The 14,555-nt window shown below is 39.8% G+C and overlaps 1 protein-coding gene across 1 annotated transcript; it reads left to right on the forward strand.

The window, feature by feature from the left end:
- Positions 1–104: 104 nt before the first annotated feature.
- On the forward strand, positions 105–899 carry dctpp1 (dCTP pyrophosphatase 1). The gene has a single exon (XM_074629466.1). It carries the CDS (start codon positions 242–244, stop codon positions 779–781), a length of 540 nt encoding a protein of 179 aa, XP_074485567.1. The 5' UTR covers positions 105–241; the 3' UTR covers positions 782–899.
- Positions 900–14,555: the final 13,656 nt, after the last annotated feature.

Below are 14,555 nucleotides of genomic sequence, written 5' to 3' on the forward strand. Positions count from 1 at the left end.
TTTTTTAAAATGACATTTTACATGCCAGTGGATGCAGCTAGTGTTGAGCTTAAAACTACAAATCCCAGTCTTAGTAAGGTTCCATTTCCGACATAAAGCAACGTCATTTCCGTTTTGACAACTGGCGGGACTTCTTCACATGTTGGTTTGCAGCGTTGCAGAGCAGCAACTTGTTTACAGACATTGAAAACTTGCTTTGTGCAGTTTTACAGTACAACACTGATAAAAAACAACAGACAACATGATGGCTACTAACGGAAAGCACGCCGGTGGATTAAAAGATGACGAAAAGGTGTCTTTAAATGGCAGCAAGGACGATTTTGCTAACAAGTGTGTGGTAAACGGAGCTCACTCGAAGCTGCAGAACGGAGGAACCGGAGGAACCGGAGGGAAGACGGAGGAGAGGTTCACCTTCAGCACCGAGCCCACCGTGGAGGACATCAGGCGGATGCAGGCGGAGTTCACGGACGAGCGGGACTGGAATCAGTTCCACCAGCCCCGCAACCTGCTCCTGGCCATGGTCGGCGAGGTGGGCGAGGTCTCGGAGCTCTTCCAGTGGCGGGGCGAGGTGGCCGACGGCCTGCCGGACTGGACCGAGCCTGAGCGAGAGCAGCTTGCCCAGGAGCTCAGCGACGTCATGATCTACCTGGTGGAGCTCGCCGAGAAGTGTCGTGTTGACCTCCCACAAGCGGTGCTTCGTAAAATGGCCCTAAACAGACTGAAATACCCCGCCAGCAAGGTGCACGGATCGGCCAAGAAGTACACAGAGTACCAGGACTGAGTTTGTGGTTAAGAGACAGATGTCAATCAATCACTTCACTGACAACATGCTGCATTGTAACTTTGGACTATACTACTGAACATTGTATTCCTGAGTTCAAATGGCTTTTATTCTCTTTATGCTCTTAATTTATGTGTATTTTCTGCGTTACACTTTGTTAGCCTGTTGCCTACATATGCAAATACACATTTTGTAGGCAAGGCACTTGCATGCTGGCTTTTATTGAGTTTAACTTTTAGCTTTTGTTTTTACCAATCATTGATGTGCCTGCGTTGATTTGAGGCTATGCATACTCTGCAAAAAATATTGTTGTTGTGCAGTGCCTTTTGGGAGTATTTAGAAGAATATTTCTCACTGAATATTTTAGAAATTACAACTTTGCTCAATTTTTAGGAGTGTTGGATCATAAAGTTGGAGTTGAAGCAGATGATTATTGTCCTGATCATCCCTGACAAAAAGATTAATTGTTTTTGTGAATATTAGGTTTTTGATTTGTCCTCCTTTCCCATCAGGGTTGAATCAACTCATCTGTTTAGTTCACATCACAACTGTCAGATTTTTTTCTGAAGTAAAATTTGCTTGAACTCTGTCCTGTGTATTTTCCACTCATTTGTCATTCAGTCAAATGTGGTTGTGATGGGAGGAGTAGCTTGTTTTTCTGGCAACATGCATGATAAGAGTAAACACAAGTAGAGCTGCAATGATTAATCGATTAGTTGTCAACTATTAAGTTAATCGTCGACTATTTTGCTAATCTGTTTGAGCAACTTTTTAAATTCTGATTCCAGCTTAAATGTGAATATGTTCTGGTTTCTTTACTCCTCTACGACAGTAAACTGAATATCTTTGAGTTTTGGACAAGACAAGATGAGGGCGTCATCTTGGGCTTTGGGAAACACTGATCGACATTCTCTGACATTTCATAGACCAAACAACTAATCGATTAATCAAGAAAATAATCAACACACTAATCGACGATGAAAATAATTGTTATTTTCAGCCCTAAACGCGAGGCTTGAAAGAAATTTCCACTCAATTACCAGTATACTATAATTACCATAGTTATTAGATACACCTAGCTGAGACTAACGGCATAATAATACAACAGCCCTGAAGTAAATCTTAATGTCATGATGGCTATAATGTTCATCATATGTTGTAACTCTTTTTTAGAGATGTTTTGTTTAAATTTTATGGCCATTTTGGAGGCTGTAGTCTGAAAAATGTTGAATATATTACATATACTGATGGGTATTTCTATACTTATTCTACTGCCATTCATAGAGATGAGCTGTCCCAAATATTAGAAATTCCTCTCAGTATAACGCAACACTGACACAAATTTACCTAACTTCCCTTGACATCATTCAACATTACCGGGTTGCCTGAAAATGGCTAAAGTTAACCTCCTAACAATCTGACAGCCCGCCGGCAGGTCCGGCCGCTATTCTGTCTTTCAGAGGTTGTGGTGGGCTCAGTTTTTAGCTTGTCGGGAAGAACACTAAATAACACTCAAAAGGTACGCTAAAGTTTGGCGTGGAAAAAACAACATTGACATTTTTAAAGGGGTCCCTTGACCTCTGACCTCAAGATATGTGAATGAAAATGGGTTCTATGGGTACCCACGAGTCTCCCCTTTACAGACATGCCCACTTTATGATAATCACATGCAGTTTGGGGCTAAAACCATGGAGCTTTTTGCATGTTATTTTTGCCTATTTAAAAAATGATGTTTGAATATTTCTGCATATTTGGGCTCCCCAAACAGTCTTGGAATTACATAAATTGTGTATCACTGTAAAGTTGAGATTCTTGTGGTTCTAATGAGCCCGATTGTATTCATGTGTGATGATGTTAGTCCTCATAGTAGCCATTTCATTGTAGTGAGACCATTTTTTGAAACTTGACCTCACTGTATAAAATGACCTGTGGTGACCTCTAGGATAATCACAGCCTCAGGAAACTTTACAACCACAAACGACAGACCTAGAGCATTCAGAGAATGGATGGCTTTCCTATGTAGAAGTTCCTCAAGGTCTTGGTGTCTTAATGTGGAATTTTGGAGGGATTTTTTTTTATTTATCATTTTCTAAAACTAGGGGGCAGAATGGTAAGAGGTACTAGTAGATTACTATTAACTCACCTAAGCCCACAGAGTGGTGATGTCATTTACTTGGAGCTTTACTTGTAACCATCTTATTTAAATCAGCAGGAGTTAGTGGGGGAAAGTAAGAGAGTGTTGAATTGACCGGTATATTCCACCTGGAATGAAACTTTGAATCTTTCAGCAAAGATTTGAGAAGCAAAACACGTCCGTGTGTGCTGGAGAGGGAGGGGCATTTAGTGTAACACAGTGATGAAAATGTCTGTCTGATTTTTCTTTTAATGTGTTTCGAGAAACAAACATTGCCCTCAGCTGTATATCCTGCTAGTCACTCTGAAGCATGAGTCATCCTCGGGCTGCGAAGGAGAACAGTCATGCATCACTAAAATGTTGCTCTGTGTGCAAGTCGAGCCTCGCTTCAAAGTAAACAGCTTTTAACTTAAGCAGATATGACACCGCGTGCCACATTAAGAATGAGCAATTGTCCACTTTATTGGTGTGCATCCAAAAAAACTTGGATATGCAAACTCTCCTCCTCTGCTGGCACTCGAATGTGTAAATACATCATTTTAATTTTAAGCTCGTTGGAATGAGGGTTATTGAAAAAACAAGTTTTTTTTCTTTCTTGATCACATGAAGTAGAATAACCACAGTAGCTCCCCGAATTAGTTTTTCATGATCACAAATCCTTAGCTCCTACATTATTCCCCACACATTCTGCTATGCACGCTCCACAGCAGAAAATCATTTTCAGCAGGAGTTCATCCAAAACATAAGCTCTCAACTCACTTGAGTTTTGTAATGCAGCACAGTGAACATGATTGCAAAACATTGTGCATGATCTTGAATGGGAGATCTGTCCCTGAACCCTTCTCTAACCTCAATGAGAGAGTGTAAACATAAAATCAATGTTTGTATTGATTAGACGGTTGCATGCAACATCCAGAGCAATACATTTCACTGATGAATCTCATGTAGATGGGCAGAAAAGTTAGCCATATTCTTTTGCTAATGTCATTACTTTATCATGAATCAGTTCATTTAAAGGGACTGTGTGTAACATTTCAGGGGATCTAATAGCAGAAATTTAATATAATATTCATATATGGTTTCTAGGGATGTACCGATTTATCAGCCAAACATCAGTATCAGTTGATCACCTTGTTGACTGCCATCGGCCTATCGGTAAATAAGATGACATTCACCGATGACGGAGGTCGATGTTTATCTGCTGTGTCGCATCAATTGCGCTGGCTAAATGTTGTGTTGGTTATTTGTAGTCGAACTTGAACAACAATGAAATGCTGAATGACTTTAAAACAGTTCAGTTATTTTTTTATAATGAAGGTTTCTTTGTTTCCCTGGCATAAAAGGGTAATAAATAACAAAACCCAAATAAGCAACAACAAAAACATCAGCATCGTGTATCAGCCAAATTGTCATTTTAAACATCGGTATCGGTGCATCCCTATTGTTTTCATTAGTGTATAGACCATTTCATGGTTGTAAATGTAAATAATCGAAATGTGTCCCAGTTTACTTCCTGTTACAGTGTATGTGAATGACATCAGCTGACAGGAAGTAAACATGGACCCAAGCCGTTGCCTAGCAGTGTGATTCTGTTGAAACGGTCTATAATCACCTGAAACTTAGGCCCTGTCTACACGTATACAGATATTTTTAAAAACGGATATTTTCTCCTCCGTTTAAAAAAAAAAAAATCTGTCCACACGACCTTTGTTTAACAAAATATCTCCATCCACACTCTAAAGCAAAAACGACTCCAAACACTCCGCTTGCCGTAATATTCACATGTCACAACAAGTGAGATCACAAGTTAAGGGTCAAGGAATTTTGTTTCCTTCGGCTTCATTACAGTCAGTTCGATAACAGTTATTGTTCGGGGGGTGGGCTGGGATTCCTGGTCGAACTGCATGACTGTCATCACTCTGCTGTCATCCACTGTCTCTTTACATGCATAAATGACGAGAGGGAAGTCATTCAGGTTTATGTCCATAGCTCCTCTGAGTGCTCTAAACCTCGCCTTCAATCGCCCAAAAGCACATTCAATCACCATTCAGCCTCGACATGTTTAATTGAGTTCCCTGCTTTATCCTCCTGCTACTGTGACATTTTTCGAATGTCGTGAAAAAGCCAGTAGTCCACCATCTTTGTTAATGTTTCTGGCGCATGCTCATTACACAAAGCAATAATGGGCATGCGTGAAATGATGCGAGGACGTCATCGTTTCCCAAACACTCCGTTTTACACATTCACACCGATACAAACTAACTAGAGTTTTCATAAATCTGCACCATAGAAGGCGTTTTCAAAAATATCTGTTTTTGTGACCCAAAACTCTGCCAAAACTAAGAGGAAAATATCAGTTTTAACAAATAAGAATTGTGTTTTCATTAGCTTATTATGAGCCCTTCATATCTACATAGGAAGCAGGTCCTCTTCACGGAGTCCGCCATGTTGCTCCGCCATGTTTCTACAGTAGCCCAGAACAAACCAAACACTGGCTCCAGAGAGAGAGCGTTTCACGTTTTTATGTTACCTGAAGGCCACCGTAGAAACTGCAGTAACGTGAGCCGCAGAATGCAAAACTGCGGTAGCACCAGTCGCTGTCTGACTTCTGTTGCTGCTGAAGTAGAGTTATTATGGCCTCTGAGCAAGGCAAACCGCGTTACCATGCTTTTCCACTCGGCGGCTCATGTTACCGCAGTCTTGGAAAGGGAGTTGTGAGCGGAGGGTTACTCACTTGGTTGCAATCTGCAACCACACCACTAGATGCTGCCAAATCCTACACACCTTTAACACAAGTGAGTTATACACTAAGTCAAAAGATGGATTTTTTACCATATCTATATCTGCACATTGAGGCTGTGAAATCATTTTCCATTCACAAAATCTGCCCCCATGTTCCCCCAGGCTGCAGTGACGGGGATACTCTCAGAATTCTTTATAAGTCGTTAATACTTTTAAGCACACCTAAGAACTAATAGATTCCATTCACTGTCGATAAGTGGACTTCATGTACGCTCTACCCGCTATTTGATGGAAGTCAGTTTTTTATGGCCAGAGTGGGCAAATGGCTTGGAAACGCTACAAACACATCAAAGTTCTCTGAGGGTATGAACCACCTCACAAATGTCATGGTAAATTGTATGTTTGCAGGCAGAGCTTTTTAATGCTTTAAACCAAACAACAAAGAGGACCTAGAACTGCAAAGTGCATCTCTAATAGATTTTCAAGGGTGCATTTATTAGTATGTTGCATTTTGTGTACTTAAAAGTGAGAAATAAATGTACACCTATTATCTTGAAGTGCAGGCTTAAGCCTCACGGTGCACTTTATTTCACTTATAAGACTTTATAGTTGTTCAAAATGTTAGCCGAAAGTTCACCGAGGAGACGTTCAGCACCAGTTTTCATACTTTGAGAAGGAAGTTTCCCATGGTGCCATTCCTTAACTGAAGACAGCGCTGACGGCTTAATTGCGTTTAAGACTTTTGATGAGTTTAAATCTTAGATTTTATTCTACTTTATAATGCTCAGATACCATCAGGCCTTGCTGTTGCTTGTTGTGGGTTTCAAAAGGATGCGGGACGTCTAGTTTTTTCCATGCTCTCTCAGATAAGCTTTCAAAGAGACGTTCACTGGACTGAATGTATTCATGTTTTTGTGTGTGAATAAGCTATGGTTTCTCTCTTTCTTTCTCCGGCCACTTCCTCCTCCCTTTCACTATCTGAGTCACACACACATAGACGCTCTTTTATCCTGTCATAGAGACAGCAGTGGGAGCTGTCACATCTCACACAGTGGGGTTATCCAGCAGCATGGGGTTCACATCACATCACATCCCACACATACATATGTGCACACACACTGGACCATTGCTAATGGCCATAAGCATGATTTATTCCCTTTTGTGAGATGTTGTCAGGGACAATCGCGTCTTAAATACCCCAAACCGATCCATTCTGAACATCAACCACTTGGCAATTTTCTTCCTTTTCATAAATGTTACAGCTGAGCCAATACAGCAGTGTTTCAAGTCAAGTTCCCTGCCAACAATCAAACATTTATACGAGTGTCTCCATGGTTTACAAGTCAATCTTTATTGTTCGCAAGGGGGGGGTTTGGTTGCAGGCTATTGCTTATCTATAAAGTGCATTGCTGAAAAATATTGTCCCTTCGATCTCTACATTTTATACTTTGTAATAAATAGCACAGTTGATGGAATTTGCCAAATAAAATATAATTTTATCGTGACCCAATACATGAAAAAATAAGAAATAAAATGTGTTTGTTTTGGGGCAATGGCTATTCCCTGACTAATGAAGCAATGAGAAAATGCATTGTGTTTTCTTTTTTGTTTTTTTTACAATTTAAACACCTATTTAGCACCTGTGGTTTTAGAGCAACTGTAACAAATAACTTTAATTTGTTGCTTTAAATGTCCTTTATGTAAATAGCCATTCAATTGTGGAACTTATTGGTCTCCTTAATAGGCCTTTCTCATGGCAGACATGTTGGCTTGTCATAGTTGGAAAAGCACAGGTGTTACTAATAACTGTATGTATCAGATGTCCTTGTATCAGTAGTAAGAAGAGCATGGGTAATGTCCCTGAAATTGTGGAGAAGCATTACCCTGTAGCTCAGTCTGTGGTTTGACATTACGATTCAACTCACTCATAGTGTTCTCAAGAAGATACTCAGAGCAGTAACTGTTAAAGGCAGTGCAAATGGCTCTAGGGTCTGGCAATAGACTGTGCCCATTGTCAATGTGAGTTGGAAAGGAGCTATTATTTTTCAGTATTGATTTAACAGCCTTCCAATATTCACTCTGATCATGAAGCTGGTGAAAGGGTAGTAGTCAGACTTGGCCTTTCTCAGTGTAGCAGTACAAGTTGAAAGGTTTTTTGGTCCGTCTAGCTTGAGCCCAGGCTCTGTTTCTAATTTAAAAAATCAGCTAAATCAGGGGTTAAACCATGGACTGGACCTAGTTTTTACTCTTACCCTGTTTGTCAACGATAATAAATAAAATAGAACTTGATTTAAAGCAAGTTCTACATCAGGGATTTTGGTTACATCAGATTTGGTACTGTGATACAAATCATCTAAAGAATCTTGATCACTGGGTTTTTTCAGATTCCTTCTCGTTTTCACATGGAAGGTTACTTTCTTAATGCTCACTGATGCAGGCTATAAGACAATGATCACATATCCCTGGGTCAAATACACAACTTAAACCTGCAGTACGCAGAAAGTTTTTGGGCAAAAATTCCGTAATAACCTGTCAATCACTCAATGAGAAAGTTTGCTCCGGCTGGTGGGCGGTGCTTGGTACTTTTTATCAAATTACCTCACAAACTTTCCAATTTTACAGCTAAACAGTGCACTACAAGATGTTTCTGAAAACATTTGAGGTGAGAAATAGGCATTACAGTAACAGAATATTGATTCATATTTAATCAGTGCTGCCTAGTTTGACCGTTTGATTGGAGTTTGTGAGTTATTGACAGCTGCTCAGAGACGACAGGCTCCAGCTCAGCTCTGACTGGTTGTTTTCCTCCGGTCTGTAAAATCTTGCAGATGCCATTAGGAACACCGGAGGACACCAGAGGCACATGATTTTGCTCAGATTACTTGTCTCATGCACTACTGTCAATATATGGTGACCGTTTTATAAAAAATAACTTTTTAAAATCATATTTGCTCCAATTCACCTAATCCCACCTACTGCTGCTTTAACTGGAGACAAAACTTGTTTGTTCTACTCCATGTAGATCACAAACCCTTGAATATAAAATGACTCACTGGACCCAAAGGGATATTGTTCTTGAGAAATTCAAAATGAGCAACCCATTGCCATTTTCTTATGTAAAAGGAGACAGGATGTCGATTTTAGAGCTAATCCAGACATTTAAGTAGGGCCATAAAGTCTGAGTAACACTGCAATAAAAGAACCAAGGTGTTATGGTCTGGAAAAGTAAGTTTCTTTACATCTTATATAGAGGGAATGCCTACCAGAGACCAAGACCTATTTAAAGAGGCTGGGACACGGATTCGAGCGCTGGGGTATAATGCATGCGCAGTGTAACTGGAATTTCGAGTGCAGACTGTGCATGTGTTGTACTCCATCAATATGACGCGATGATGACACGTGACATCTCCTCTTTTCACACTTCTTACCAGCAACCTTGTTCAGGTAGGCCCAATTCTAAACCGCCCCCTACACCCTCTCCCTACCCACTTCCACTCCGTTTGCTCGTTTGCGTGGAGGGCTGCCATATTAAGTGCCATTCCAAACCAATTCACGGGGAGTGGGAGTAGGTTATGAAACCCTCCAACAATGAGCCTGCACCGATACTGACTTAACCACCTGCCCTTACTGACGACGTGCAACGTTGTTTTGTGTTCGTCATGGATCACGATTCAATGTCAGTTCCGTGCGACTACCGGTACAAACATTTGTAACACTTGTAAACTGCACAAACTGATAGATATTGATAGATATAGACACCTTAAAGAAGGGTGCTTCATTGAGCTGTGAGTGGGACTACAAACTAGTGATGTGTTGGTCGCGAACAAGCCGGTTCAAAGAGCCGGCTCTTTTAAGTGAACGATAAGAACCGGCTCCCGTCCGAAAGCTGTTTTTTTCTTTTTTTTTCTTTACTTAATTCAAGGCAGAATGATAGGACAATGTTAGCTGACCAGACGAAGGTCTCTCCATGAATCACTGCTGATCCTAGTGTTGGCTTTGAGGCTGAAGCTGGAAGAGAAACGTTATCGCCTCCGACCGCAGCCGGAGAGAGACACCGGCACCCGGTTGGAGACGGTAACGTTTCTCTTCCTGCTTCAGCCCCGCTGATAACGTTTCTTGCTGCGGAGCCCCGTCACTTCACAAGACACGGAAAACCTCTGTTAGTCTGGAGGAGCTGCAGCATTTATTTCTGCACAAACGTCCACTGTACATTTACTAGATATTCTCAGAGCTACTAACTCTTCTGCAGTGTGGAGTGAGCGCGCACGTCTAGAGGTAGAGCGAGACAGCGAGAACGCGCGCGTTGTGAGCGAATTCAAGCAGGCAGAGGAGCAGAGGCTCTGGCCACACGCTAGCGCGCATAGGCGAGCGCGCATGGGATCCCGACCCGGTAGATTTATACCTGTAAAAAGTTACAAACGGTCCCTTTAAGTGATATATGTGCACACATACTAATCATAGGTCAAAACAGCGCTAAATTTGGCTGAACTATAAAAGGCAGAAGTGGTTAAACGAAGAGCCGTTTGGGAGCTGAAAGAGCCGGCTCTTCTTGGTGAGCTGAGCCAAATGATCTGGCTCACTGAAAAGAGCCGTAACTCCCATCAGTACTACAAACAAAGTTCACTCCACCACTGAGTGTGAGGGTGCAGGGACCGGATTGGAAATGGGCCTTATTCACCTCCAGTTGGCTGCTACACTCCTCACACCTGACATATTGAACGCACCCCCGGTTGAAGGGCGGTTTATTTAAGCTACCTGTCCGCTGCCACCTGCTGCTTTGTTAACTGCAGTTGTACAAACAATTTCAACACAGCTGACATTGTATGGCATTTTATAAAATAGCAAACCTGTCAACAAGTCAACTCACCTAGCTAAAATATTATTTCCTGTCATCCCTGTTGGCAGCTCTGGACCAAACCACAACTTGTCTCCAATGATTTGTTCACTCTGTAAAGATGTCTTCATCACTGCTTCATCTCACCAGTCTAAGGTATGAATCTGCTGCTTGTGTTACCAACCTGACTCATATATCAGCTACCTATAGCTGCACTTCAACTGCTGCTAGTGCTGTTTCACACACTGTGATGATAACTTCTGCTCTCACCAATCAACCAATCAATCAATCAATCAATCAATCAATCAATCAATCAATCAATCAATCAATCAATCAATCAATCAATCATTCATCAATCAATCTTTGTTTATATAGCACCTTTCAAACAAGTCAAAATGCAATTCAAAGTTGCTGTACAGACGATTGACAAAAATGTAGAATGTTAAAAATGGATTTAGAGACTAATGCACACCAAAACAACCAATATAAAAGGTCATTGAATAAGAGAGCAATAAAATATGGGTATTTCAAGATAATAAAAGATAAAATAAAACACAAGGAAATAAAAATAACAATATAAATAAATAAATAAAAATTATGAAACTACACAAAATAAGCAGATTGTACTAAAATAATGAGATTTTAATAAAATAGAATAAAAGAGATAATGATCAACAATAAAATGTTGATTAAACAAAATATAGTAAAGTAAACACTATAATGATGATGATAAATAAAATAAGTATAAATAATAAAAACATAAAATTATAAAACACCACATACAAGACAGACTAAATAGAGGGGTTTTTAGTTTCCTTTTAAAAAATATCCATATTTTCAGCTCCTCTCAGTTCCTCTGGAAGGTTGTTCCAGCAGCTGGGAGCGTAAAGGCTGAAAGCAGCATCACCAGATGTTTTTGTTCTGCTTTGTGGAACAACTAAAAGAGAAGAACCGGAGGATCTGAAGGGCCTTCCTGGTTCATAAACCAAAAGCATTTCTGCAAGGTAGTCTGGTGCAAGGCCATGTAGTGCCTTATAAACTATTAAAAGAATTTTAAAATCTATACGAAAACTAACAGGTAACCAGTGTAAAGACTTTAAAATAGGTGTAATGTGTGCTCATGCTATTGTGTGCAATGTTTGTATTGGTGGGGAATTGTGAATTAATTTCCTGTAATGATGGGCCTTTCTTTTTTTGTGTTTTGCCCATGCTTTATGAAACCCTAATGCTGCTAGTTTGCATAGTGGTGAAATATGGTGTGTTTCATTATTAGAGTGAATTGTTTTTTGCTGCATATTTCCCCCCAGGTTGTTGTTGGTGTTGTTTTTGTGGAGTTGCCAGTTGGCTCACTGCAAATTGGGTCTCAAGGAGAGGACAGTATTTTATAACAGCTTTAAGACATATAATTTGTTGTATAATAGCTTTAGAAATATAAACATGAGGGCACACAGACAATTCACATAATAATTTCCCTTTTAATAATAGCTTTTAAGGGAACGCAACATGGCTATTTTTGCACATATAGCCTAATAGGTATTCACATTTTCTCTTATATACTTCATATTTAGCTAAGCATTAGAGGAGGATTTGACTCAAAGGCATTAGGTATGTGGCAGCTTGCTTAACTATTGTTCATCTGCAGCTATGGTTTACAGTGCTGCCTGCTACTCTAAACATCTGCCAACCTTATAGGCTCCTATTCATAACTCATGGTGATCAGCTTACAGTTAATTCATTCATTCATTCATTCAACCTTTATTTAAATCTCGAGGAATCATTGAGGCATGCCCTCATTTTCAATGATGTCGAGAGTACAATAAAACAGAAGAAATACACACAAGAACATAATTAACGAATTACAAGAAGCATCCAGCCAGACAACAACTGAACAATGTTAAAAACCGTAATGAGAATATTAAGAGATAGTTACGCTTTTGATATGCATAGACAGATATCGTTACTGCTGTTTCTAAGCCTGTTGCCACATCTGAGGTGGATTGAACTCAATTCACAAGGTAGTTAATTACCCTGCTGGTCTGAGGTGAGGTGAGTGGTTGGAAGCCTACACGTACTGCTGCAAACACCCTGTCAGCATCAGCATCACTGCTGCTGCTCATCCAGCATTTTATAAACCACCACCACCACCACCACCAGTATCCACCTAGGCTCTGATTCCCATGTGGAGGTGGGGATGCACCGATACTGGATCGGATATCGGGCCGATGCTGACTCAAATAGCTGGATCGAGTATCGGTGACAATGGGGCCTGATCTATTAAATTAAATTCTATGTTTGAACACTATATAGTAAGTAAGTAAGTAAGTAAAGAGTATTTGTATAGCACCTTTTGTGGTAAAGTGCTTTACAATAATAAAAAATACATCAGTCAATATTAAAAGTAGTGATGACAAGCACAGGGCTGTCAAGCTAAAAACACAACAAAACAAACAATGAGGACAAAGACACATAAACAGGTAACAATTACAGTCAAGAAAAGGCCAATAAAAGCAATAAATAAAGTGGAGTTGTTATTAAGACGTATATATATATATATATATATATATATAGAGAGATTATTTACTGTCTGGAATTTTAATTCCTATTTATGTTTTGACCAATTTGTTGCTGCATTTAAAAAGGTTTACACCTGAATCGTAATTCCTGTTATTTTTTAAGTTTTTTTTGCAGTTGCTGGTGTACGATTTATTATTTTAATAACAGAAAACAATTCAGTAAATTTATATCAATGAATTTATTTGTTACATTTTCTTTTACAAAGTTAGGAAAGCAATATTTAAGTCAAGCCTGATGTTGCCTTACACATAAAAGAATGATCCCAGTCACTTCCACACAGTGAGGCATACAGCTTATTAATTAAACACTGGTATCAGATCGGTACTTGGTACAGGCCGATACTCAAAGCCCAGTTGTCGCTATCGGTAGCGGGACTGATAAAGTTGGATTGGTGCATCCCCATGCGGAGGAGTTTATCATTGTCACTCCCCAATCTCCTCTGTGTGCTGAGCTTGTTGTTTGCTTGCAGGGAGTGATGGAGGTCAGTTTCTAGACGCCAAGTACACTCTGTATCCATTTAATAATACATCCATTCAATTGAGAGAACTTTCCTTCACTTATCTGCAGTACACTAAGATATTTATCCAATGCATATGTTTAACAAGTTTAAGTTTTTGAGTTGAATCATAGCCTCCAGGCCTTTGTTGCTCTTGTGATCCATGTGGATCTCTTTTCCCAGCCTGTTTTTGTATGCATATTGTTTTGCATTGAATGCTCTTGCCTATTGTTTTGTATACTGTGTTGTTCTGTTTGATTCATGTGCTCTTTGATGCAAACAAATTGCCTTCTTCTGATAAATAATACTGAAAGTGAATTGAACCGAACTCGTTTAGCGTGAATGAATAAATGAATGAGTGTCAAGTACAGGCCATTGCTATTTAGGGATTCTCAACAATAACAGTTGAGTGAATATAATTTTTTGTTCCTCTGCTGCATATTTTGAAGTTTCTTTGAATATGAAATCTGGATCTTCCTCCACAGTGATGCTCTCTCCAGCAATGAGAAGAGGCCGAAATGATGTTTGAACCCCATCAAAGATGATGTAGTTGTTGAGGAAGGTTTTGTGAAAGCCTGCTGTTTGTTTGAATCAAGCACTGCAAAACTAGTAAAATGGGACAGCTAGTGAAGTGTGAAACGGATGGGCTAATGCTGTTGATTTCAATGTGTGACTGTATATCCTCGGTGTGAAAAAGCATAGCTGCCAATGTGCTGTTTTAACAGACTTTATCGTCATTGTCAACCAGGACAAGTGCGACCCGACAAGCTGTTCAACATTTCTCCATAGCAGAGAATGGAAACAGCCACAAAATATATCACAAAATATTCTCTATCACTATAATTCTCCAGCCGTATTAATTAAAAAAGCTCTATGCCTACCAGCTTTTATGATTAACTACATACCTAGGCTCTCAGTGCGGAGTAGTGCTTAATCCTGCAGTCCTCTCGTGGGTTTATCTGGTGCTTTCATTAGGTTAATTTATTTTGCTAAT

Source organism: Sebastes fasciatus, chromosome 3 (genome assembly GCF_043250625.1).
Source record: "Sebastes fasciatus isolate fSebFas1 chromosome 3, fSebFas1.pri, whole genome shotgun sequence".
NCBI lineage: Eukaryota > Metazoa > Chordata > Actinopteri > Perciformes > Sebastidae > Sebastes > Sebastes fasciatus.

Coding starts and splice junctions, on each gene's coding strand:
- dctpp1 (XM_074629466.1), top strand. CDS start 242: ATGATGGCTACTAACGGAAAGCACGCCGGTGGATTAAAAGATGACGAA.